We start from the raw sequence: 27,114 nt of genomic DNA, 5'->3' as shown, positions 1-27,114 counted from the left end.
GTTGATCATTTCCATGGTTCTGCCAAGGGAGGCCTCACTGATGAAGGTGAAGTCTGGTTGGAGATGAGGGAGTGAGTCATGGGGGTATCTCAAGGAAAAGTCTTCGGGGCAGAGGGAGCAGCAAGTGCAAATGCCCTCGGGTGTGAACATGCTTGGCATTTTCAAGGAATGGCAAAGTGTGATAGCAACTGAGTGCACTGGGGAAAGAGTTGAAGATCCCAGGCAGGGTCAAAGGGGAGATGGGGTGGGTCACGCAGGTTTTATAGGCCTTAGGGTAAGCATGCTGCTTTTACTCTGAGCCAGGGAAGGGCCAGGGGAAAGGTCTTAGTCTGCTCAGGCTGTCATAAAAAAAAAAAAACAAACCACAAACTGGGAGGCTCAAACGACAGGAATTTTATGTCTCAAAGTCTGGAGGCTGGGAAGTCCAAGATCAAGGTGTCAGCAGATACCTCCCCCAGTGAGAGCTGTCTGCATGGCCTGCAGATGGTGGCTTCTCCCTCCATCTTTGGTAGAAAGAACATGATCTCTGGTCTCTCTTCCTCTCCTTACAGGGGCACTAATCCCATCCTGGGGGTCCAGCCTCATGACCTCAGCTAAACCTAATTCTCTCCAAAGATAATACTGTCACGCCGGGGGGTTAGGGCTTCAACTGATGCATTCTGGAGGGACACTTTTGGTCTATGTTGAGAGAATTTGGGGCAGAGGAGGGGTGAGATCTGACTGCAGTTTTAACAGGATCCTTCTGGCTGCCAGGCAGGGGACAGGCTGTGGGTGGAAGCAGGGAGCCCAGCAAGAAGGCAATAGATGAATCAGGAGATGACGGTGGGATGGACCAGGGGGTGGCAGATGGGTAATAGGGAATGGTGGAATCCGGAATATATTTTGAAGATAAAGACTATGGAATCTATTGACAGGTTGGATATGAGATGCGAGAGAAAGCAAGGAATCCAGGGTGACTCCAAGGGGTTTTGACCTGGAAGGATCCAACTGCCTTCCCCTGAGACCGGGAGATGGAGAGGAGCTGGCCTAGGGATAATGTGACGGGCTGAATAATGACTCCCCCAAAGATGGCCAGGTCCTAATCTCCAGAACCAGTGAGTCTGTGACCTAACAGGGTAAAAGGGACTTTGCAGAGGTGATTAAATGAAGGACCGTGAAGTGGGGAAATGCTGTTGAATGATCCCACTGGACCCAAGGTCATCACAAGCACTCTTTTAAGAGTGAGCAGAAGGACCAAAGACAAAAGGAGAGGTGACAATGGAAGCAGAGGTTGGAAGGGACCACAAGCCAAAGGATGCGGGCGGTCTCTGGAAGCTGGAAAGGGCCAGGAAACAGATTCTCCCCTCAGAGCTTCTGGAAGGAGCCAGCCCTGCCCAAACCTTGGTTTTAGCCCAGTGAGACTGGTAACAGACTCCTGGCCTCCAGAACTGTAAGAGAAGAAATTTGCTGTGCGAGCCTCAAAGTTTGTGGTAATTGGTTACAGCAGCAAGAAATGAAGACAGAGGGGGAGAGGTGAGGTGTTCAGTCTGGAACCAGGGTGGAATGTCTGTTCAACACCCACGTGGAAATGTCGGGTGGACAGGCGGGTAAATGAGTCTGGGGTTTAGGGGCGAGGTCTTGTTGCAAACAAATGAATGCATGAAGTCACCATGGTCACTCCAGAGTGGTCGACAGCTCCCTGGCAGCTCTCCCCACCTGCCCTCTGCTCCCCTCAGTCCATTCTCCAGTCTTTGTCACAGAGACCTTTCTAGTGCAAAGTCCCATCTCACCCTCCCTGCTTAAAGCGTCCAGAGGTTTCCTTTGCACTCAGGATAAAGTCCGGACTCCTCACCACTCAGCCCTCCCCACATCTCCAGCCTCACCACACGCCTTGTCCTGCTGGCTTCTCTCCAGCAGCACTGACCTTGTTTCTGTTCTCAGCGAGAACCTTGTATCCTCCTGTTGTAGGACCTTTGGCTATGCTGTTCTTTCTGCCTGAGCCACCTTTCCCTCTCACTCCACCTAGTAACTCCTACTCATTCTTCAGATCAGAGCCCAGTGAGGACCCTCCTCAGGGAAGCCATCTGGATAGCCCCAGCAAGGTCAGATCTCTCTATTAAATATCCTCAGAGCACCAGCATGTTTCCGTGGAAGCCCTCAGCAGCGAGGGGATTTTACATCAGAAGGAAGCTCTATGAGGACAGGAACGTCCCCCCTGCTGCATCCCCAGCATCTAGGACAGCACCTGGTACCCAATAAATAGTTGTTGGATGAGTGAATGAATGAGTGAAGGCATGGATAACGAAAGTGACAAGGACAAATGCTGACAGCCATGGGCTTAGAGAGGAGGGAATAAATGTAAGCCCTCCTGCGAAGAAAGAATGGGTTGGAGGGTGGGGTGAGGGGTGAGAAGGAGACAGATCTGGGGAAAGACTGATAATAACCTTGACCAAGAGAAGGAAATCCAGCCAAGAGAACGGAAGTTTAATCCAGACCTAAAAGGACTCTACTTTTAGGAATGTTGAATTTGAACTGCATTAAATTGCATTGTCTAATGTGAAAACCAGTTGCTACTCCTGACCACTTGAAATGAGGCTGGCCCGAGTGAGATGGGCTACGAGTGTAACTGTGAATGAAAAATGTTGCCCGCCATATCAGTAAACAAAGTTTGCTGCGGCCATCGAGTCATCAGCCACTACCACCGGTGCCCGACCGTGAGCTGGAGGGAAATCAGGATGGAGACAAGCAGGCTGCCCAATGCCAAGCCCTCAGCCTCTGCAGCCACCCCCAGTGGTGCCCCTGAGGGGACTCAGAATGGGAAAGCATAGGATACTGGCCCTAGACAGCTAAGATGCATATCAAAGGAATGACTTCAATAAACCCAAACTCTTGCATCTTCCCATACATAGAAAAGTACTAAATTCATTAACTTGCGAATATCAGGCTTTCTTTAATTAATGGTAATCTTTGGATGTTCCAACTACATGGTCTTTGTTACAAAAATTCCTATATATCCTGACTCCTCCCTTACCTCTTCGGAGCAGTCCCTTAGAAAGATATGAGAGGCTGTCTCCTGGACTTGAAGTCCTTAGAAAGTCCACCAAATGAAACAATTCTCAACTTTCAGGTTGTGAGTTTCCTTCAGTCGCTATAACATATACACTGGATTTCGAAGATTTAGGGTAAAAAACAGTGTCAAATATCTCATTATAATTTGTTATACTGATCACATGTTGAAATGGTGATGCTTTGGATATATCAGTTTTTTAAAAATATGGTAAAATATATACTTCAATAAAAAATATATACAAAAAAAAACCAGTGGTGGTTTCTTTTTACTTAGTTTTTAGTGTGGCTACTAGAAAACTTGAAATCGTCTGTGTGGCTTACATTCTATTTCTTCTGGACAGCGCAGCTATAGGGAAAGGCAGGAATGGACTAAGCAAATGAACACCACGTGGGGACCTCTGTTTTGTTCACGGCTGTACCCCCAGCACCTAGCACACACTAGATGCCCAGAGTACGTATTTATTGGATGAATGATGAATGGAGGAATGCATGTAAAAATGAGTACATGCAGGAATGGAGTAACCAAGATTTGTTTTTTGAAGATAAAGAGTGGAGGGTTAGAATCCTGGCTATGTAGCCTCGGGCAGGGAGCATTAGCCTCTTGGGAGCGAAAGAGAAGAGAATGTGAGCAGATGGAAAACCTGTTTATAATGATCTGAGCCTGGAACTTAACTCTGTTTTACACACAAACATGAAATACTCGTTGCCCAGTCTGAGTTTACACCCACTGTCCGGGGTGTGGCTGGCGTGTACATTGAGAGGTTTCGCTCCACGCTGCTAGGAACGTCAGCAAGAGTTGACCACCATTCGGGGAAAAAAATCCCGGGTCTGACAGCAAAGCAGCTCATGGTTTTTGACTTGATACCCATGCCCCTGTCAGGCTGGCTTTGTAGCTGTCACTTTCATGGAGACTGTATTATCCATGCACATGTTATCCATGCAATAAGGAGTGAACCTCCAGGGCAGGGTTTCTCAGCCTCGGTGCTACTGACATCGGGGCTGATGAGTCCTTGTTGCGAGGCTGTCCCGTGCGCTGTAGGATGTTGAACAGCATCCCTGGGCTCAACCCAGCAGCACTCCCGGCCTGTCATGATAATCATCTTAGTCTGTTCAGCTGCTGTAACAAAATGCCGTAGACAGGTAGCTTATAAACAGCTGACATTCATTTCTCACGGTTCTGGAGGCTGAAAGTCGGAGATCAGGGCGCCAGGATGGTCGTGTGAGGGCCTTCTTTAGGGTCACAGGCTTCTCATTGAATCTATACATGGTGTGGGGGTAGGGGGCTCTTTTATAAGGGCATTAATTGAAATCCTGAGGGCTCCATCTTCATGACTTAATCACTGTCCACTTCCTGATACCATCATCCTGGGGATTAGAATTTCAATATATGAATCTTGGGGTGGGGGGGGACACAGACATTCAGTCCTTAGCAACAATCAAAATGGTCCCAAGGCATTGTCAAGGGTCCCCTAAGTGACACAATTGCTCCCTGTGGAAAATCACTGATCTAATCAGAAGAAGGTTAGAAAAAGTTTGACATCCCTTGTACTAGAATGTTCTTAGCAGCCCTACTGTCATACCCCGAACTGGAAATGACGCAAATACCCATTGACAAATGGATAAATAGACAGTGTTGTGTTTGTGCAATGGAATGTCGTCCAGCAAGAGCTGACAAACTTTTTCTGTTAAGGACCAGATAGTAAATATTTTCAGCTTTTGGGGACGTGTGGTCTCTGCCGCAGCCATGGCGGCCTGCGGGCGTCTACTGGCAACAGAAGTTGGAGGTGTTTAATGCATTTTTTAAACACATGGGTGTGGTTGTGGTCCAATAAAGTTTTATTTTATTTGCAGGTAACGGGCTAGATCTGGCCTCCAGATCTGGTTTGTCAACACCCATTACACAGCAGTGAGAATAAAGAATTGACGTAGCACCTGGATACATTAAGTGAAAGGAGTGCGGGCTTCTGATTCCATTTATATGAAATTGAAGAACAGGAAGAGCTGATTCACAGTGTTTGAAGTGAGCGTAAGGGTAAACCTTGAGGGAAGAGGCACCAGGAGGGCTTCAGGGTGCTGGGCTGTTCTGCTTTCTCAGTCTAGCTTCCTGGACGTGCTTCACTTTGTGGTACGTCGTTGAGCCGTACACCTATGATGCAAATCACTCTTTGGTGAGCATGTTATTCTAAATAAGCTGGCAGAGGCGTTGGCTGGGACGCAGCAGCTGGGACTCACCAGAGGCCCCCCCGACCTCTCGCTGGAGTCAGGATCTGACAGCTTCTCAGCCTCACAGCTGCTGGGGCTTCTCAGAACTGATGGAGTGAATTCGACACGGTGGAAAACTTCTCAGATTCTTGCGGGAACCACACCCCCGTGATTCTGCTCCCTCTTAATCTCACCCATTTCAAACCAGGAAGTGAGCAGGGAAAAAAAAAATGCATTAAACACCTCCAAGTTGCCAAGGGAAATGTCATAAACACCAGGCAGTGAAATGTATATCTGTTACTCATCAGTCAACTCCTCTCCTTCAGGCTGTGACTCGAGTGACAGGGACACCTTCCCAGATCACTCAATCTGAGGGAGCAGCCCTTCACCCCACCATTTGCTGTCCCCTTTCTCTGTGTTTTGCTCTAGCGTGTGTTTAAGGGTTGAACTGTATGCACCCCATGCTCCCCCAGGACGTGTTAAAGTCCTAGCCTCCATCCCTCAGAATGAGACCTTATTTGGAAATAGGGTCATTGCAGGTGTCATTAGTTAAAATGAACTCATTCTGGAGCAGGGTGGGCCCCTAATCCAATGTGATTAGTGTCCTTCTTAAAAGAACACCATGTGAAAGACACAGAGATGCACAAGGATACAGCAAAAGTTGACCACGTAACAGCAGAAGTTGAGGCTGGAGGGATACAGTTGCAAGCCAAGGAGTGCCAAAGATTGCTGGCAGCCATCGGGGGCTAGGAGGAGGCAACGAAGGATCCTTTCCAACAGGTTTCAGAGGGAGCATTGCCCTGCTGACACTTTGATCTCAGGATCCTGGTCTCCAGAACCACAAGACAGTGAATTTCTGTTGTTCTAAGCCACTTAGTTTGAGGTACATTTTTTATGGCATCCCCAGGGCACAAGTACAGTGTGGATCACTATCTGATGTGTTTATCTTACTTATTCTCTCCCCACTGGGATATAAAATCCTTGAAAGTAAGGAGATTTGTCTCTCTCATCCACTACTGCATCACCAGAGACAAGCGCAGAACTTGCCATTAGGAGGTGTTCAGTACCTGTTTGTGGGGTTACTTCATTCATTAATTCTTAAAACGTACAGCAAGCAGTTTCTTTGTATCAATGCACTGTGGGCGCAGAGAGGGTGTCGAAGGCATGGATGCTGCCCTTGGTGAGTTCCCGTTCTAAGAGGACTGTTCCAGAACACAGACAAAAATAACTAGACAAATCTGCATGAAACGGGTCTGGAGGATGAGACTCTGGAGATTTAGGAGACAGACTGGTGAGGATTGGGCAAGGAAGGAACACTTTAATGAGGAATTAGGACTTGAGTTGAGCCCTGACAGGTTAAATTAAGCCCCCCGCCCCCAACCAACCAAAGATGTTGGCCTCCTGACCCCAAGGACCTGGGAAGGTGATCTTATTTGGAAATAGGGTCTTTGCAGATGCTCAGGTTAAGATGTGTTCATTAGGCTGGACCCTAATCCAATAGGACTGATGTCCTTATAAAAAGGGGAAACTTGGACACCAACACATGCAGAGGGAAGATGACGTGAAGACGTGGAGAACATCATCTGCAAGACAAGGAGCGCCTGAGGCTACAAGCCTCACAGTCCTCAAAAGGAGCCAACTAACCTACAACTTGATTTTGAATTTCTAGATTCCAGAACACTGGGATGATACACCTATTGTTTAAGCCACCCAGGCTTCCTGGAAGAGGGGATATTTGAGTTGGGTGTTGAAGGATAAATAAGAGCTCACCAGAGAGAGAAGTGGAGGGAATTCTGGGTAAAGGAGGCAGTGCTTGTGCAGAGATGAAAGAGAGCATTTCCAATGGCAAATTGAAGGGCTGGGGTGTTGTCCTAGAAGCACTGGGGAGCCATGTGAGGACCGTGAGCAGGGGATGAGCTCTGGGTATGGGAAGACTTGGGACCATATGGGGGACGGGCCAGAGGGGAAAGCTGGAGGCCTGGGAGGAGGTTGGGGTAAGGGCCTGAGTTGAGGCTGTGGCCATGGGGATGGAGAGAAGGGCTTGGGCAGTGATGGGGCAGGTGGGGCGAGAGGCCCCAGCTGTGGGGGACAGGCAAGGAGGAGAGGGCCACAGTGATGGTGCCCCTGTTACATAACCTGGATAACTGGATCGATGGAGAGGCTGCTTACCGAGAGAGAAAATACAGGTATTAGAGCAGGTTTGGCAGGAAAGATAATGAGCCCTGTATTAGGATACGTGCACGGCACATTTAATAGAGATTTCCTTCCAGGATGGCTGGCCTTCAGAGGTGTGTGGAGCTTAAAAGGTTAATCCCTCTGCTATTTGGAAAAGAAAGGGCTTGGCTGGAGTGTCTGTCTCTTGCTCCTCCTTCTATTTCTCTGGGAATTAACACATGTCAGATAATGTACTCAAGAAAGGACCTGGTGCCCAGTAAATACTCATTAGATGGTAGTTATGTGTTTGTGTGTGTGTGTGTGTGTGTGTGTGTGTTTTAACGTAATAAGTACTTACAAAGTGCCAGACAATTACTATTATGGTTGGATTTTTTTTTTTTCTCATTCTCGCCTCTTCTTTATTTCTGCCTTTCCTCACCCCTCAGTGGGAAGGTAGTTGTCTGGTATAATAACACATTTGTGTAATCTTAAGAAAGGCAGTCAATTCTGCAAGAGACAGGTTGTGTTCCCTGTAGATACTTCTAGAACTTTCTATGATGAGAGAAATGTTGCTTATCTGTGCTGCCAACATGGTAGCCATGAGCCTCGTGGGGTCATCAAGCATTTGAAATATGGCTAGTGAGACTAAGGAACTGAATTTTCAATCTTATTAAATTTTAACTAATTTAAATGTAAATGAGGGGGGAGGTATAGCTCAAGGGGTTGAGCTTAGCATGCACGAGGTCCTGGGTTCAATCCCTAGTAACTTCTCAAAAAATAAATAAACCTAATTACCTCTCCCTCCTTGCCCCCGCAAAAAGAAAAAATAAAAACCAAAATAAAAAAAAAATAATAGAACAAAAACATAAATGGGAGGAGGTACAGCTGAGTGGTAGAGTATGTACTTAGCATGCACGAGGTCCAAGGTTCAATCCTCAGTAACTCTATTCAAAAAACACAAACTAATTCTAAATAAATAAAGCTAATGTAAACGTCAGTGGACTCCTGTGACTTGTGGCCACCGTGTGGGGAGGTGTGGTCCTAAAACTCAGCCTAAGGGATGGAGACAAATTCTCCCTTAGAGCCTCTGGAAGAAACACAGTTTTGCTGAAACCTTGATTTTAGCCCTGAAGACGTATTTTAGACATCTAACAACAGAAGTATAAGATAAGAAATTTGTGCTATTTGAAGTCACAAAGATTGTGTCAATTTGTTACAGCAGCAATAGTTTGCTAATACAGCCACCTCCGGAAAAGGTGTGGCATTTTCTTAGATATTAAACCCACATCTACTCTGTGACTAGGAAATTCCACTTGAGAGAAATAAAAACAGGGACCCACAGAAAAGACTTGTAGAAGAATACTGATAGCAGTGTTATTCATAATAGCCTTAAATAACCCTGGAAATATGCTGGCTGTCCACCGACAGGAGAATGGATTAACAAATGAGTATATCCATACAACGGGATACCACAGAGTGATGAAAAAAGAAAGAAAGAAAGAAAGAAAGAAACGAAAGATTCATACAGCAACATGGATGGATATCAAAAGCCTTATGTGGAGTGAAGGAAACCAGGCACAAGATATCACCAACTGTAAGATTCTGTTTATAAAAAGGTCTAGAACAACAAAAATGCATCATGGTGATAAAAATCAGAACAGTAGTTGCCCGGGGGTGGGGTGAGGGGGCGAGGTGGAGGCAGGGATTGACAGGGAAGGAGCAGGCGGTAACTTTCTAGGGCGTGGAAATGTTCTCTGTATTTTTATAGTTGGGTATATATTTGTCAGAGTGCATCAAATGGTGTACTTAGGAATTGTGCATTTCACTGTGTATAAATTTTACTTCAAAGAAAGAACGAGGAGAGAAATGACAAACTCTAGCTGGTAATCTGTGTGATGGAGTGTTTAGGATGAAGTGTACTGATGTCTGCAAATTATTTTAATGAACGAACAGACTGCAGTGTTTCTTAACTCCATTGTCATTAACACTGGGGACCAGAGAATGCTTTGTTGTTGGGGACTGTCCTGTAGGTTGTCCTGATCAGCGTTTCTCCCACACACACAGGTTGTGACAATTAAAAAAAAAAAAAAGCTTCCAGACATTGGCAAATGTTCCCCAGGGGGAAATTTTGTTCCCGGTTCAGAACCACTGAGACAGAGGGAAGGAAAAATGGATATATTTGTAACAAAGCAAATATAGTAAAATGGTAACAACTGTAGGATCTAACCAGTGTTACCGTGTGTTCATTGCACACTTGTTTTTCAATGTTTTTATATGCTTGAAATATTTCACAATAAAATATTAGGGAAAATGTTCTATGATCCAGCAGTACACTTACTAGCATCCACCCCAGGGAGAGACAATTGATCTGTGTTCACAAGAATGCATATATGAGAACATGCAGGTTCCTCCCCTCCCCCACTTCTTTGTCTATAACAGCAAATCACTGGAACAATCTAAGGAGGTCTATCAACCTAAATGTCCATCAACCCCATCAGCTGGGGATTGTCTAAAATAAACTGTGATGCGTTTTTGTTAGGGAACTCTGGGCCACCCATTTTTTGCCTTTTTTTTTTTTTTTTTGGTTTTGTTGTTAATGAGAAAGACGTGAATGTCCTGATGCAGAGAGATCTTTAGGATACATTGTTGAGTTGCCTGCAGACCCAGGTAACTGGAACTACAAAGGGGGCCAGGGAATTTCAGGGGAGATGGACCTGCCCTGTAACTTGATCGTGGTGATGGTCACAGAGTAGTCAGTGTTTGTCAAAACTCACAGAACCGTACACTAGATAGGGTGAATTTTACCTCATCTAGAAAAATTATATGTGTATCTCTGAAACGATTACACATTTGTAGCTAAATCATACCTCAATAAACCCAACTTAGCTATTCTGAGAGAGTCTGTAGGTTTTATCAGATGCTGAAGGAATGTGAGACTCAGGTAAGAACCACTTGGTGTGGGAAGGTGGGCTCATGCGCGTGAGGTGTGGGTGTTGGGTGTGCACATCTGCTTCACCAGCTAGGATGGGACTCGAAGAAGAAGAAGGAAGGATATTCCAAGGAGAGGGCCTTGCCTGGGCTCGGGCTGGGACTCAGAGGTGGGTCCTGGGACAGGGGTGCCACCCAGGAGGCTGGACTGCAGGAAAGATGCCGGGGAGTGGTAGGTAAGGAAGGAGGAGGCGGGTCAAAACCAGAATGGAGATTCTTGGCATCTATGGTTTCTAACCTGTCACCAGGCTATTATATACAGCCTGCCATATATTCGTTAATTATACACCTGCCTTATCTGCCTTCCCAGCCTGCCTTTCATTCAGGTGGGCAGACGGTTCCAGAGGCCCAAGGGACACTGGTCATTATGCCAGGCTCTGAAGAGCCCCAGGGAAACCGACCCTGGTCCCTGCCCTTGAGAAGTTCCCAGCCCAGCAGCAGAGACCATCAGGTGAGCAGACGGCGTGCACACCTGCGGTGGGGCCGTGGGTACCAGCAGAGCTCCCTGATAGAAATCCTGGAAGGCTTCCTGAAGGATGAGGCCTTTCCCAATGTCCTGAGCCCAGCCTCAATCAGAGTAATGATATTAATAAGATAATAACAGCTGCTGATATTTATTGCGTGCTTGCCAGAAGCCAAAATCACCGCACCAAGCGCAGGATGGGAATCAATTAATATAATCTCTGAACAACTGTATGTGGTAGATACTCTAACCATTATCCCCCTTCTAAAGATTAGGAAAAATTGAGGCACAGACTTGGTTCTTCATCCTCAAAATTCTCCAGCTTTGGTTGGGGAGAGAAGGATGAACAGTCTCAATCCAGTGAATCTGTGCTTTAATGGTGGTAGCAGAAGGCATTGGTGGGAACTGAGGGGAGGGAGTGACCGATTCTGGCTGAGGAAGGCAGAGAGGGTTGGGAAAGACATCCCAGAAGAGATGACCCCTTAAGATGGACCCTTTGCAGGGTGTGGAGCTAAATGCATAGTGTTGCCTCATATTTCCAGTTTTTGCCTCTCTATCATTTGTCCAGACTCTATTTTTCTTTCTTTTTGCTTTTTTCCCTTTAATTCTCTGGCCCACTCCTGCTTCCTCCCCTGTATCCCTTGGACAAACCCAACACAGTTAACATTCAGGCATCCTTGAGTGTGAAACATTCGCAGACTAGGCAGCATTGCTTTGAGTAACCCTATCTTCTAATCTGATATGAAAGATCAATTTTTATCTTTTAAAGTGTGCAATGGATCCGATTTTGTTTATGTTTTCCACTCAGCATTATGTTTTGGGGATCTCTCTGTGTTTCCATACATAACTTTGATTTATTGTTTCTAGAACATCATGGGGGAATCTGCCCCTAAAGTAACAGACCCCATGACTGTCTCTGTGTCCTCATTCCCACCCACAATGCTACCTTGGGCATCTTTGGACATGTCCCCTTATGTCACTTGTGCAGGCCTTCCTGTGGGTACCTACTAAGAAACGAGGTTGCTGGGACACAGGATACACACATAGTTAATGTTACAAAATTCTTTCCAGTCACCTAAGGTGGATCTTGAGCTCCTTGCAGTCTTTCACCTGGCAGAGAAGGGTGGGGAAGGGAGCAGCTGGCACAAAGGGCTGAGAAAATTTTGGTGTGTCCTGAGGTCAGGAAATTATAGGAGAACCTCCCCAAGGAGTGGAACCCTTCACAGAACAGCCTGGTAGTAAATACTTGACTGGATTGGTTTCTTTTTCATTTTCTTTCCTAAAAAGGAAAATAGTATTGTTGTGGATGGCACTTTGATACCATCTATTCAAATCTTAACTGTTTTATACTCTTTGATCCAGAAATATCCGTACACGTTCATAAGGAAGTAGGAAGAAGGATGCCCACTGGATTTTCATTTGTAAAGATGAAAACTGGAAATCCACTGAAGGCTCCATAAATTGGAGAGTGGTCACAGGAATGAGACTGTGACTCTGGAATACTATGCAGGTGTGAAAAAGATGGAGTGAATTTAAATGTAGGAGCATAAAAATTTCCCCAAGACATATTGCTAAGCACGAAAAATAAGTCACAGTTCAATATACCAAATATAATCCCACTTCCTGAACACAAGAAATCAGAGGGAATATTTCTTTGTTACTTATTTCTGTGTATAAATCAGAGGTTGGCAAAGCTTTTTTTCTGGAAAGTCTCAAGAGCAAATGTTTTCAGCTTTGACCATCACATGGTCTCTGTCACACCTCAACTCTGTCCTTGCAGCCATAGGCAATGCATAAAACAATGTATGCCAATAAAACTTTATTTACAAACACAGGCAGTAGATCCCTGATGTAAATAAATAGCACATATTTTTGGAAGAATCATCACCAAAATATTGTCAGGGTTACATGTGGAAGGGAAAGTGAGAAGGAAGGTGCTGGTCAAGGGAAATATTGCCCTCTTACTTGAATTTTTTCCACCTTGTGTAATGAAAAATTTTAATTTGAAAGGAAAGAATGTTTTCAAAGTAGCTTGGTGGCCTGTCTCCCTTCCTGATTATAAGGTAACAGTTGTCATTTTAGAAAATGCCAGCAGCATGTAAAAATAACAAGGAACTAAAAGTTCCCTGTCATCCTACCAGCTCAAGCAGAATTTCTTAAAGGATTTATTTAACTCAGGCAACAGATATTCATGGGGCACTGACTGTGTGCGAGGAACTATCCTAAGTGCCAGGGACAGAGCAGTAAATAAAGACCCTTCCCTATCCTCTACATGGCTGAATATCCTGTGATCAAAGAGGGACAGACAATAAAAAACAGTAAATAAGGAAATGATATAATATGTTGGAAAGTCAAAAGTGCAATGGGAAAACAGAAACAGGAGAGCAGGTGAAAGGGGTCAAGGGTGCCTGGGGGCTGGTGGTGATATTAAACAGAGTGGACAGAGGAGGTTCATCGCCAAGGTGACATTAAAGCAAAAGCCCCAGGGAAAGTGGGGAGGGAGTCATGGTGATAGCCGGGAGAGAGCTTTCCAGGCAGAAAGTACAGACCGTGCAAAAATCCTGAGATGGGAGCATGGGTGTGTTCAAGGAACAGCGAGGAGGGCGGTATGGATAGAGCAGAGTGAGAAGGAGAGAGTGGTAGATGAGGTCAAAGAGGGGACAGAGGGGGCCGTGTCCTGCCAGGTCTTGTTGTCTTGGTGAGGACTTTGTTTTTATTCTGAGTGAGATGGGAACCACAGGAGGCCCAGAACAGAGAAGGGACCTGAGCTAACTTGGGGAACAGACTGAGGGAGGCAAAGAGCAGAAACAGAGAGACCAGAGAGGAGGTGACAGCAATGGTCCAAGCAGGAGATGATGGCAGATTCAACCAGAGTGGTTGCAGTGGTCATGTTAACAAGGGGTCAGATGCTGGATACTTTTTGAAGGTCAAGTTGATCGTATTTGCTGATGGACTGGATGCAGGAGGTAAGAGAAAGTAGAAATTGAGGATGATGCCAAGTGTTTCCATTCAAGTATGACCCAAAACCATGAGATCACCTGGGAACTTGGAGAAATGCAGATTCCTGGGCTCCACCCAGGTCTACTTAAATGTTGCCTCTAAGGTGGGGTCCAGGAACCCACCTTTTGTGAGAGGTGTCCAAGTGAAGACTGGGGACTACAGACCCCAAGGTAACCCCTGATGGGCCCTTATGGGGGTTTACTCAGGGACAGAGCATCAGGGGATGAGAGGTTCCCCAAGTTGGAGTCCCACCCTGCCACTTCCTAGCTGTGTGACCTGGGGTGACACTTTAAATTTTCCCAGCCACAGATTTCTCCATCTGGGATATAGGGCTGTGACGGTGCCTGCCTCATACAGCTGATGTCTGATCTGAAAGAGTTCACGTGTATAAAATATTTAAACTGGTGCCAGCCAGCACACACGAACTCCCAAGAAAGGGCAGCTATAATTAACACCCTCTTTCAAAGATGAAAAATACTAGGTGAAGGGCCAGATCGATCACCAATAAGCCATGATTTCCTGCAGACTCCAGTGAACTTGGCCTCATGTCGAAAAGTGCAGGGACAAGGTGCTAAGTTAGACCCAAGTCCTCACCTTCCAGAGCCTCCGGTGTGTTGCACAAGGCAGTGCCAGGCTCTGATCAACATGATTCAGGGAGGTCAGAGTATGTTAGAGGAGGGGCAGGGTTAGGGAGCCCAGAGTGGGAGCAGGAACTCATGGAAGGGGTGCCCCTGATCTGACAGTGATGGGAATAGATGCATCCTAGGCAGATAAGGTGGACAGAGAAGAGCGCTGTGAGCATTTGCAAAGTTGGAGGTGCCTAGAATGTCCCAGCAAGTACAATGGGCTTAAAGGGCAGCACCGCAGAGTGGTTAAGTGCATGGACTCTGGAGTCAGACTGCCTGGGTTCCAATTCCAGCTCTGTCACTTTCTAGTTATGTGATTTGGGGCAAGCTGCTTTACCTCTCTGAGGCTAAGACCCAAGGTAGTTCTATACTGCTGCATACTGGGAAAAAATTTAGCGACTTAAAACAACACATGTTTATCATCTTATAGTTTCTATGGATCAGGAAACCCACAAAATTACATAGTAATTTAGTTTTTGAAGAACACAGTTCAAAATATTAACAATTATTATCTGGCCAGCCAGGAGGAGTCCGAGAAGTCTTCTCAGAGGAGCGAACTTTTGAATTGGGTTTTGAAGTATGAGTAAGAGCTCCCTGGGTGACAAAAATCATACTTCCATTCATTTGCTTAGTCAATATCCTTCCCATGAGGCATCCTGTGTTCCAGATCCTGTTCTGGGAGACCCAGGGGACTCAGCATGAGTCCAATCCTGACCTTTGTGGAGCTACCAGCCTCAGGGATGGGTCAGACTCAAGCCCTGTCCTCTAGGGGCTCCAAGCTGGTAGAGGGGGCAGCGAGGGATGCAATCTGGGGTGATCAGGGGAACAGTAGAGGAAGGAACAGAGTGCGTAATGGACCCTTAGAAAGTCAACACTGAACAAGGGCCTCAAAATGACTAGTCTGGTTTCCCCTCCTTTGTTTACTGAAGACCAGAGAGGGGAACAGGCTCGCCCAAAGTCACACAGCATGGAGAGATCTCCTGACTGTGGAGTCTGGGGATTTTAAGGGCCAGATAAGATGAAGGAGAGGCAGACTTGCCCCCTTGCAGACTGTTCACTCAGAGACACTCAACATCCCCAAGTCCCACTCTCAAATCTATAGACCAGTTCCCGCCACTGACAGTTATACTGTCAGAGACATCTTCCTCCTGGATCTCAGGCTCTGAGACCTGCTTCAGCTCTCACCCACATGCATAGTACACATCTCTGGAGGCCCTCCCATCCCTGTACCAACCCAGTGCTGAGTATGTGGGGATACATGTATGACTCAGATTCAGCCCAGCCCTAGAGAGGTTGCTGGTCTGTAAAGGTGCCAGCAGACAGGTGATTCCAATCCAGAGTGATCAGATAAGAGCATCAATAGGAAGAGTGAGCATAGTGTTGTGGGGCGTGGTGTGGAGTGAGACCAGGAAGCCCTCTACACACTCTGAGTACAGAGAGAACTTTGAGAAGTTAACCTGAAGTTTCCTGGGATGAAGAGATGGAGAGAGGGAGTAATGAGCAGAAGGCACAACATGTGCAAAGGTATGGAGGCATGAAAGACCATTTATCCATTCCTCCATCCACCCACTCATCCATTTGTCTGTCCATCCTCTGTCCATTCATCCATCTGTTCATCCATTGATGTGTTAATCGATTCTTCCATCCATTTGCCCACTTATTTATTTATTCATTGTGTATATCCTCCATTCATTCATTTATTAACCCATCCATTCAAACAATCATCTCTTCCCTCATTCATCCATTTAGTCATTCAGTTACACATCCATCTATTCATGAATTTGTCAGTATCCACTGTCACAGGATCATTCCACTCCAGGGAGCCTTCCCTGATCCCCTCTCTAAAATAACACTCTAGGCCTTTCCCTGTCTTACCCTCTTTTGCTTTTCTTTGCAGCACTTTCTTCAACTTGCTGATGTGCTCTGTAATTATTTTTTCGCTTGTTTGGTGTCTGTGTCCATCACTAGAAAGCATTCATGCATTTGGCAAGTATGTGTGGAGAATCTACTGGCTATGCACTGGGAACACAGCAGGGAACAAGACAGACAAAAATCCCCACTTGAGCAGAACTGACATTCTAGTCAGCCAATAAACAATAAGGATATGGAGGGAGGGTATAGCTCAAGTGGTAGAATACAAGCTTAGCATGCATGAGGTCCTGGGTTCAATTCTCAGTGCCTCCTCTAAAAATAAAGAAAGAAAGAAAACTAATTACCTCCCTCCCCTCCCAAAAATAATTTTTAAAAAATATGAGTTGTTTTAAAAAAATTAAAAAAATAAATAATAAGTGTAACAAGTAAATTACTGGCAGGTTGAAGAATGCTAACTGTTGTGGTATAAAAGAAAACGCAGAATAGGTGAGGAGTATCAGGGGTCCAGGGGAGAGATTGCTCAGATAAGCCCTCGCGGAGGAGGTGGTATTTGAGAAAAGACTGGAACGAGATGAGGGAGCCAAGTGGTTTTGTAAGGGAAGTGAATTCCAGTAGAGAGAGAATGGCATGTGCAAAGGTCCTGTGGCAGGGCTGAGCCTGGGGTGTTTGAGAAGCATTGAGGAGGCCAGCATGGCTGGAGCAAAGTAATCTAAGGGGAGAGGTAGAGAGGGGACAAAGGGGACCAGACAGTGTAGGGCCTCTGGGCCCTGATGAGTACCTTGCTTTAACTCTGAGACTGGAGCCAGAGGTGGACCCAGAACAGAGGAGGGACAAGATCTAATTTAGGTATGAACAGGTCTCCTCTGCCTGACATGTAGGAGTAGATTAATATCTGAGTTCTATGAAGGCTGGGACTATGTCTTTGTTCCCTCCATCTCCTTGGCTCCCAGAACAGGGGTCTGCAAACTACCATTTTCAGGCTAAACCCTCTGGCTTCCTGTTTGTATAAGTAAAGTTTTATTGAAACAAATGAACACCCATTCATTTACATATTATCTGTGGCTACTTTCCCGCCACAAGGCCAAGAGGAGTAGTTACAGCAGAGGCCATCTGGCCCTCAAAGCTGAAAATATTTACTGTTTGGCCTTTTTCAGAAAAATTCTGTTGACCCCCGGTCTAGAACAAGGCCTGGCCCATAGTAGGCACTCAATAAATATTTGTTGTCACATAACTGAGCCCGTCACTCATCTGTGACCCACACGAGGCTGCCAGCTTGCTGTTGTCTCCGAGCCAGTTCCAGCTTCGAGTCACATGCAGGAAAACAACAGCCCAGTGACCAAAAATAAAATACTGGAACTATTCAAATCTTTACCACAGAGGAAATGCCCAGGCAGGAATACAGCCAGGACTCTCAGAGAGACTTAGCAGGCTCTTTGTCCCTTTCTTGTCCTCTATTAAGACTTGGGGTCACTTAACCCCTGCCAGGCATGGAAACTGTTCCCCTAATTCCCACACCACTGTTTCCTTTTCCCCTGACACACACCCATCCCAGTATTCCATCCATCCCCATTTTCCAAGTTCCCTCTCTACTGCGGTTTATCCTGCACCCTCGGAACCTACAGAGAAATCAGACCAGGTCCCTGGCAGCCTGGGACTCACAATTTAATGGAGACAATTCCAGCATCTGGGGTGAAGAGACGGGTACATGGTGGGGATGCCTTGACCGTCAAGAGAATGAGTTTGAAGCTTTATCCCGAGGACCCTCTCTGGCAGACTTGGATGGAGGCCAGATGGAGGACTCTGAGGCATTAGAACGCCTCCTTCTCACTTGGATTCCTAGATCTCAGCCACACTCTGGTAGTTTCCTATAGTCATCCACAACCCAAGCTCTGGGGCCAGGCTACTTGGGTCCAAATCTAGGCTCTCATGCTTTCTAGCTGTGCAGTCTTGGGCAGCTGTCACTTAATGTCCTCACCTATAAAATGGATGTGACACTAGTACCTGCCACTTAGAGTTATTGGGAGAATTATGAGATTTAATACATAGAAAGAGCTTAGAACTGTGACTGGCACACAGTAAACACTCAACAGATATCAGCACCCATTAAAGTGCTTAGCACAGGCATCCAGCTCACAGAACACACCCAGCAAAAAGAAGTTAAATGCTATCATTTGGTGATGTCATCAATTACCCTATAGATCAAGCAGAATTAATGACATCTCCAGTTTAGAACCCTGGTGGGAATGATGACATTGCTATTTGCCAGGCAGATTTAATCCAGGAGGGTGTTGATGACATTACCAGTTATCAGGCAGAATACGGTTAGAAAGTGCATGCCAGAGTCTTCATTTCTGTTTAAATGTCTGAGTTCCCATCCACAGTCTTCCCTGGGGTACATGGGATTTCCATCTATCTGAGCCTCAGTTTTCTATACATTAAATACAGATAATAAAAGTATCAATCTCATAGGATTGTTGAGAGAATCCGTTGAATTAATACATACAAAGGGCACAATGTCCAGCACACAATAGACACTCAATCAACAGCACCTCCTGTTATCCTCATGGCAGGAGGCTTCCATGGTGGACACTCTAGCCAGAGTAGCAGATGCTCTTCTCTCTGTCTTGGTGAAGAGCAAAGACTCAGGAGTCTGCCCTACTACAGTCTGAGCCCAGATCTGCCTCCAGGAGCAGCCAGGAGACCCTGGGCACATTGCGGGCCTGTGAAGGGGTAATGACAGTGCCAACACAGGACTGGCATGAGTCCTATGCATTGAGATGATGATGGTCATGTTCCCAGCACACAGTCAGGCCTCATACATGTGAGCATCACTGAGGATGCCCTTGGAAAGGTTGTCCCCTCCTTGGAATTCAGTTTCTCTGTCCACAAAGAAATGGGCAGTGGCCATGACAATCTCAAAGCTTCTTGCCTACAAGGACTCACCTTTGCAATTGCTGACCACATGCGTTGGGGGTTGGATGCTCTCACCTGTGTATGCCCTTGGTCCAACTCCAGCTCTCACCTTCTGTCTCATCATTCTCCATTCCTTTCCTCTCAACTTTTCCCTCTCTCTGGCTTCTTTCCTTGTTCCAGATGTCCTCTCTCTCTTGTTCCTTTCCTGAGTGCAATCAGAAGGCTGTTTGTAGAGCAATAAATAACAACAGTAATAATCATCCAAATTTGTTTATATAGTCTTTTCCTGATGCCAAGAACACTCTAAGCTCTTTGCATGTATTAACTCATTTAATTCACACAATATAAGGACTTGTTACTACAGATTCAACAAACATTTATTGAATGCCTATTGTGTGTCAGGCCCTGAGGATCCAGGTTGGAGCAAAACAAAGATCCTTGCCCTCAGGGGACTTACATTCTAGTGGAGAGACAGAAGATAAACAGGTAAACAAGAAAGAAAAAAAAAGTACTAGTGCTAAGAGGAAAAAAACAACCCAAAGTCAAGAGGAGAGAGAGATGAGGGGAAATGTTTTATATAGAATGCTTAGGAAAGTTTTCCTGGAGGAGGTGACATTGGAGCCGACCTGATGATGTGAGAGGGAGGCAGCCATGCAAAACCTGTAGGAAGAGCATTCCTGGTGGAAGGAACAGCAAATGCAAAGGCCCCGAGGCAGGACTATGCCTGGGGAGTGTTTGGGGAATTGATGGACAGACAAGAGGTTGGTGTTGCCAGAGACAAGTGAAGGGGAGATGATATCACATGGGGTCCCCAGGGACCACATCATGCAGGGCCTCATGGGCCATGGTGAGGACTTTGGCTTTTACTCTGAGAAGGAGCCATGAGAGGTTTTGAGCAGAGGAGGGGCACAATCTGAATAGTTTGACAGAATCCCATTGTCAGTAGACTGGGGGGTGGGGAGGGCAGAGAGGGGAGATGAAGATGGAGGCAGGGAGACCATCACCCCCATTTTACAGATGCGGAAATAAATGGAACCTCAAAAAAGGCCAGCAATGGGCTCAAGCCCACACAGCAGTTGAACAGCAGAGCCAGTTGGCAGGCTGGCTGGGACTTGAGTCCTGGGCAGCCCCAACTCCACCCCATCCCATTCCTACCCTCACCCCCACCCCCAGCTGCTCACCCTGCCTGGAGACTCAGCAGACGCTTGTAAAATGGGACCAGTAGTGCAGGACTCATCAGCAACACGCTAGCTGCTGGCGTGGGCACCACCTCAGGGTTCAGCGGAGCCTTCACCTTGTGACCTTGGGAAGTTGCCTCCCTCTCCTGAGCCTCGGTTTTCCCATCTGTAATTTGGGAAGCATTAGCCAACATCTGGGTGGAGCGTGGTGGTTAAAAGCACAAGTTCTGGAGACATTTGGCGGGCTTGAGTGTCCTAGCTCTGCAACTTGCCAGCTCTATGACTTTCGGCAATTAAACACCGTCTTTCAAAGCTTCGATTTACCTCATCTGGAAGATACAGATCTTAATAGCACCAATTCCAAGGGGTAGTTGTAAGCATTAAGTGAGATCATGCGGGTAAAGAAAGCACTTAGCACAGCTCCTGGCGTACATGATCATTATTATTACTGATGGTAATGGCCATACCTCCAGATGGGTGAGAGCCCGGGAGAGTGCCTGGTACACGGTCGGCGTTCGACAAAAGTGAATTCTCTCTCCCTTCTCTCATGCCCGCCGGCTCCCGGGGGACCCAAGCATTCCGGCCTCCAGCCGCCCCCCCACGCCGGCCCTCACAAAGGCCCCCATTCATGCCTCGCACACAAAGCCTCCCATTCACCCGGGTCCCCTGGGCTTCCCGCCCCCGGCTGTCCCCCGAGCCTCGCCATTGGTCGCACCTGGTGCCCCTCAGGCCTCGAGTCCCGCCTACGACCGCGCCGACTAGCTCCACGCTCCGGCGCCGTTCTTTTCCCACGGCTGGCACACTCCGGCAACTTCTAATTGGCCCCGCCCGCCAGCCGCTGCTCTTGATTGGCGGGCGCTTCCCCCGTGGGCGGGGCCGTACCTTGTCGCAGCGGGCACCGATTGGCCTCTGCTGCTCTTGTGTGGGCGGGGCTTTTCTGGAGGGTCCGCCCCTCGTTCTCCTCAGGCCGAAGCCTCGAGACGGCCCTGGAAGCTGGTGAGTGCCCGGGGGCCGCTGCCCGTCAGAGGCGGCAGACTGGGACTGGGCCGGGGTAGGCTGGAACTTCGGGGCTGCGGTCGGGTCTCTGGAGACCGGCGCGGACGGCGGGGGAGGGGCGGTGACGCGGACACTCACCTTGGGCGCACAGCCGGGCGGCGGGGGGCGGGGAAGGGGGAGCGGGGCGGGGCGTCTACACTCCCCCCAACTCGAATTTCTACTGTGTGCCAGGCCGGGTTAGGATGTTTGCTGGCAGCCTCAGGCCTATTCCGCAGATGGGGAAACTGAGGCTCTCTTTGAGACCTTGGACACTTTAACACCTGAGTCATCGCCTTCAGTCCCCCGCCCCCCCAGATGACAGTGTCTCTATTTTCACGTGTAAAAATTGCAGACCAGTGACAGGGATCATCATGACTGGCAGAGGCAAAGTGGGGAGGAAAGACATCTTTGAGCCTCCACGAAGTACTTGGGCGCTTTTATTTTTATAACTAAATAATTACTTTTAATTGTATTAACTCGAGGTGGGTTATATTGTATCCATTTTTCAGAGAGGGAAAAACCGAGGCTGGACAGTGGCAGTGACTGCAGGGGGACAGGGTTGAGAACTACACTTCGGAGACCAACAGTGTGCTGGGTTCCTTAACCTTTTTAATTCCACAGTCCCCTAGGGAAGGTTGTGGTCCCTATGGTGTAGATGGGAAGCAGATTGAAAGAGTTACCAAGTGGGAGGAGGAAACTGACATCTTTGAGGACCCGCTACACGTTGCTCCTAAGTCCCCTCCTTAGAATCGCAGACAACAGTCTGGGCTTGCTGACTGTACGACCTTGTTCACCTCTCCATGCCTCCATTTCCCCATGAGAGAAATGGTGATGCTGATTGTCCCTATCTCACTGGTTGTTGAGATCATTCTATGAGTTTGGAGAGCTGTTCTAAAAGCAGAAAAACACCTGGCACGTAGTAGGTGCGCTTACCACTATTTAGTTCTCATCTCACCCAGGAGGAGACTGAAGGTCCAGAGCCCGGAATCACATTTTGTCATCTTCTTTTGTCCTCCCAGTACTCAGTACTCTCTTTGGATTGTTGTGTTGTCCCATTTCCTGGGTTGGCTAAACTGAGGTTCAGAGAAATTACATGATGTCATGAGGCATTACTTGTTTAAGCAATGGGCTGGGGGCACTTTTTCCCACATCGTCTTACTCTTTTCATTGGCCGTAATTCACGGAGAGGAAAGCCAAAGCCCAGAAAGTTTGAGCGGGATCCGAACCTCGGAGTCCTCAGCCCTCTCCGCGACGGGTCCTTGACCTTTTCTCGCCAGGAGGAGGGGCCCCGGGCGCTGCCGCCGCCACCCACCTGGCAACAGGCTCACCCCCGCCTCCCCCCACCCCCCTGTCTAGGGCCTTGCCGCTCCAGGACCCGCCCCCTTCTCTAGCCGGGCAGGTGCTGGGTGACATCAGAGCCGGGCTCCCTCCCGGTGACGCGACGTGGCCCCGCCCCGCGCTGGACCGTGGAGGTAGCCTCACCAGAGAGCTCTGAAGCCGACGGGGGATTTCCGTGCCCCCTTCCCATCTTCCCGCTTCCCGTACCAGCCAGTGCCCCTCAGGTAGCTCGGAGGATCCGCGGATTGAGGGGATGGCGACCCAGGCACTTGGGTCTCAGGGAGATGGGGGTTGGGCACTGGGATTCCTGGATCTGAGAAGAGGGGCTGGGGACCAGGAATCCGAGGTCTGACTAAGGACCCCTCTGGGAGGCTGGACTCCTAGGTCTTGAGGGAGGAAGGCACCGGAGCCAGCACTCGGTCTGGAAGCCAGGATTCCTGGGTCTGAGGCAGGAGGGGGCTGGGGACTTTACTGAGTCTGAGGAAGGAGGAGGGGGCAGATTTCCTGGGCTGGGGGCAGAGGGGACTCCTGAATCCTAACACTAGGCTGAGGTCAGAGGGCTGGATGCCAAGGGCCCCAACCCCTGCCCCAGGGGTGGATCCCTGGCTGCTTTTCCTTTCCAGCCCAGCAGTCTCTGCCCCTCCCAGGGCAGGTGCTTTCACCTGCCCTGGTGACAGAAGTGAGCCCTGGGAGAGGTGTTCCTGCCAGCTAAGGAGGGCGGAGCTGCTGGAGGGGCTCAGCTGTTCTGGGGCAGGCCTGCTTCATCAGAGCTGTTATCAGTCCTCAGAGTCTGGACGTCCCAGGCATCCTTACCTCTAGCCCAGCCGCAGTGAGGTAAGGGGGCTTGGACTCAGGGGTCCAAGGGAGCCAAGGGTTCAGATTCCTGGATCCTGGAAGAGTAGGCCTCTGGGGGCCCAGACTCCTGAGTCTGGAGGAGGGCTGGGGGCCTGGACTCCTGGGTCCAAGGGAGGAGGGACTGGGGGCTAGGACTCCTGGTTCTCTGGAGGGGAATCATACAGTTGGGTGATTGCAAAAACTTCCAAACCTTTCCCGGTCAAAGGCCGAGGGCTGGAAAGGAAATGGGTGGGGTGGGGAAGGGTGAGGATGAGGGTAAAGTCCCAGGGATGGGGCTTGGCTCTGAGTGGATCAGGGGCGAACGAGTGGCCTGGGGTGACCTGGGCAATTTGGGGCCTGGAAAGTGGAGACATGGCATCTGATGGCGTTTGAGAGCAGGGGCTTTGGGGTTGAGGCCTGAGAGCATCAGGGACAAACGTCATGGGGGTGGGGGGGTGGGACTGGTACTGCTGGTGCTGAGGCTCATATGGAGAGGTGGGGTCGGGTGGGCAGGTGGGGAACGTGGAACGCGTGGTCTGGAGCTGAGTTTCTGGGTTGGAGAGGCTCTGAGGGAAAGATGTGGGCCTGATGGGACCAGATCTAGGGATGCCTCAGGAGGAGCTGGTCGTTTGCAGGGACTTCTCCAGGGATATGTTGGAAGTGGGAGGCCTGGAGGGCAGAGGCACTGAGGCACAGGAGACAGAACATTGGGGGTTTCTGTGACTGGTGTGGCCAGGCAATGATGTGGCCCTTCGTGGCAATGGAAGAGAATAGAGGCAGACGTCTTCAGGAGCAAGGCACAGTGAGGGACAGGGAGTTATCTTCCCTGACCCGTGCTGAGACTGCTCAGGAATTGCTGTGATATGTTCACCACTGGTCTGCAGCCCCTTTAAGGGCTGGGAGGGGTCTAGCACATGCTGGCTCCCCCAGTGCCTCCATTATCACCCCCAGCTCACATGGGGTTGTGACTGTCAGAGACTAGAGATTGATTGCCCCCAGACCAGTGGCTCCTAAAAGCAGGGCCCCATCTGACTCATCTCTGGGTCCCTGGACTCACTCGGGGTAGAGCCTAATACTTGGACAGCCTCAGGGAATGTGGAGTGAATGCGGAAGTGAATGAATGGGGCCAATCTCCCCATTATAAAGAGAGGGAAGCCAGGTCACAGGAAAGGATGCCACTGCTAACCGAGGGTTGAGATTTAAGTCTGTTCTGGGGTAAATCAGAGGTGGTCAGGAAACCTGAGTTACAGAAATCAGTTTGACACCCTCCCAGGTCTCACATCTGAGAGATCAAGGTCCTCATCATGACCCAGTCTGACCCCTTTGGCCATAACCTTACCTCACCTACCACCCTCTCCCCCTGGATCACCTGGTTTGAGCCACACTGGCCTCTTACAATGACAGAGACATACAGGCACACTACTGCCCCAGGGCCTTTGCACGAGCCATTCTCCCAGCCTGGAATGCTTTTCCTCCTGCCATTCCCATGGTCTACTCCCTTCATCTCCCTCAGGTCTTTATTCAGATGCCACATCAAAGATGCCTTTCCTGGCCACCCCAATTAAAACTTCAACTCCCCTCAGCCCTAACATCCCCTGCTGCCTGCTATATTTTTCTCCTTGGCATTTATCATCACTTAGCCTACTATATAATTTACTTATTCATCTTTTAATCTGTCTCTTGGGGTTAGAGCAACGCTATCTCACAGAAATACTATGTGTATTTTATCGAAGCCCAATGTGTAATTTAAAATTTTCTAGTAGCCACATTAAAAAAACATAAAAAGGAACAAGTGACATTAATGTTTATGATTTATTTTATCTAACCCATATATCCAAAATATTATCAGTGCAGTATGTCACCAAATGTAAAAAACACCGATGAGCTTTTTGTTGTATTATGTCTTTGAAATCTGGTGTGTGTCTTAATGCTCAGAACTCATCTCAGTTTGGATTCTCCATTTCAAGTTTCCAGTAGCCCCATAGGGCGGTGGCTCCTGGAATTGCGACAGCAGGGCTAGAATGTAAACGCCTTAGGAAGGCAGAGATCTTTTTCTGGCTTGTTCTTTGCTATATAGCCAGTGCCTTGAACAGTGCCTGGCTCAGAGCTTGGCTTATTAAATAATTATTGAATGAATGAATGAATGGACAGAGATGAGAATGGATCGAATGAGTAAAAAGGATCTGTGGACCCATTCTGCAGAAGTGTAAGATGAGGTCTGGTGAAGAAAGGCTGTGGGGACTGCCAGTGGGATTTGGGGTGGGGATGGAGCCCCCCTGACCCCCGCCTTGTGCTCTCTCCCTGCAGACCATGGCAGCGGTGACCCTGTCGGTGCCCGGGCGGAAGGCGCCCCCCAGGCCGGGCCCCGTGCCGGAGGCAGCCCAGCCGTTCCTGTTCGCGCCCCGCGGACCGGGCGTGGGTGGCGGGCCCGGGGGTTCGGTCACCTCCCCGCAAGTGGAGTGGACGGCGCGGCGCCTGGTGTGGGTCCCTTCGGAGCTGCACGGGTTCGAGGCGGCGGCGCTGCGGGATGAGGGCGAGGAGGAGGCCGAGGTGGAGCTGGCGGAGAGCGGGCGGCGGCTGCGGCTGCCGCGGGACCAGATCCAGCGCATGAACCCGCCCAAGTTCAGCAAAGCGGAGGACATGGCCGAGCTGACCTGCCTCAACGAGGCCTCGGTGCTGCACAACCTCCGGGAGCGATACTACTCTGGCCTCATCTACGTGAGTGGCCTCCCTCCCGGGGCGGGGGCTGGGTGTCGGCGCCCCTGCTTGAATGAACACGAGACTGTTTGTCATCGTTATCCCACGTCGTCTGACTTGCTCCTACACTTTGTTGCCAAATTATAAATGGTTGGATTACCGGGCCTGCCTCAGACCCCACTGGGGATGCCCTGTAATAGTCTAGCATAGATGCTCCTTATTACTTTCTTAAAGTTAAAAGAAATTGTGAATTCTCAAATATAATGTACTCAAAGAGAAAGGAATATAGGACTGTGATAATAATTACTGAGAACCACCGGGTATGGAAACCCGCAGGCCTGGCTCTGGGCTAAATGCCTTCCGTATATTAATTTGTTTCCTGTCATTGTGCACATAGCAGAGTCTTTTATATCGAAAAGGAAACTGAGGCCCAAAGAGACTTAATGACAATAAAAACTAACATTTACTAACCATGTACTAGGCACTCAAAAATATGTATATTGGGAGGAGGCAAATTAGGTTGGTTTGTTTGTTTATTTAATGGAGGTACTGAGGATTGAACCCAGGACCTCATGCATGCTAAGCATGTGCTCTACCACTGAGCTCTACCCTCCCTCCACAAAAGAAATATTGTTTAGATACATTTTAGCAATCATTCTGTCCCCATTTTACAGATAAAGAAATAGAGGCACAGAAAGGTCAAGCTCCTTGACCAAGGTCACCCAGTTGAATATGGCAGACCTGGGTAGTCTGGCTCCAGGCTCTC

The 27,114-nt window shown here is 48.4% G+C and overlaps 1 protein-coding gene and 1 long non-coding RNA gene across 7 annotated transcripts in view; one reads left to right on the top strand and one right to left on the bottom strand.

Annotated features, from left to right (window-relative positions):
- Positions 1–691: 691 nt before the first annotated feature.
- On the bottom strand, positions 692–21,272 carry LOC105062658 (uncharacterized). 3 transcript variants are annotated; one of them, XR_006721993.2, is made up of 4 exons: positions 21,160–21,272; positions 20,448–20,610; positions 19,297–19,489; positions 692–4,413 (listed from the first exon to the last, which is right to left on the bottom strand). It is a non-coding gene; the product is annotated as an uncharacterized LOC105062658 (long non-coding RNA). The 3 variants fall into 3 exon arrangements; XR_012509354.1 differs by having other exon boundaries at positions 19,297–19,471; XR_006721990.2 differs by lacking the exon at positions 21,160–21,272 and adding an exon at positions 20,912–21,132.
- A 34-nt stretch (positions 21,273–21,306) lies between these two features.
- MYH14 (myosin heavy chain 14) overlaps positions 21,307–27,114 on the top strand; it is a 74,936-nt gene continuing 69,128 nt past the window's right edge. For 2 of the 4 annotated variants that reach the window (XM_074370978.1, XM_074370975.1), the window contains exons 1-2: positions 22,865–23,041; positions 25,959–26,369. In XM_074370978.1, coding sequence (XP_074227079.1) covers positions 25,962–26,369 — 408 coding nt within the window. In that variant the 5' untranslated portion in view covers positions 22,865–23,041; positions 25,959–25,961. Of the gene's footprint in view, positions 21,441–22,864; positions 23,042–23,591; positions 23,652–25,958; positions 26,370–27,114 lie in introns of those variants that run through there. The other 2 variants (XM_074370976.1, XM_074370977.1) reach the window with 2 other exon arrangements.

This window comes from Camelus bactrianus, chromosome 9, assembly GCF_048773025.1.
Source record: "Camelus bactrianus isolate YW-2024 breed Bactrian camel chromosome 9, ASM4877302v1, whole genome shotgun sequence".
NCBI lineage: Eukaryota > Metazoa > Chordata > Mammalia > Artiodactyla > Camelidae > Camelus > Camelus bactrianus.
This window is presented reverse-complemented; position numbering and strand designations above follow the sequence as displayed.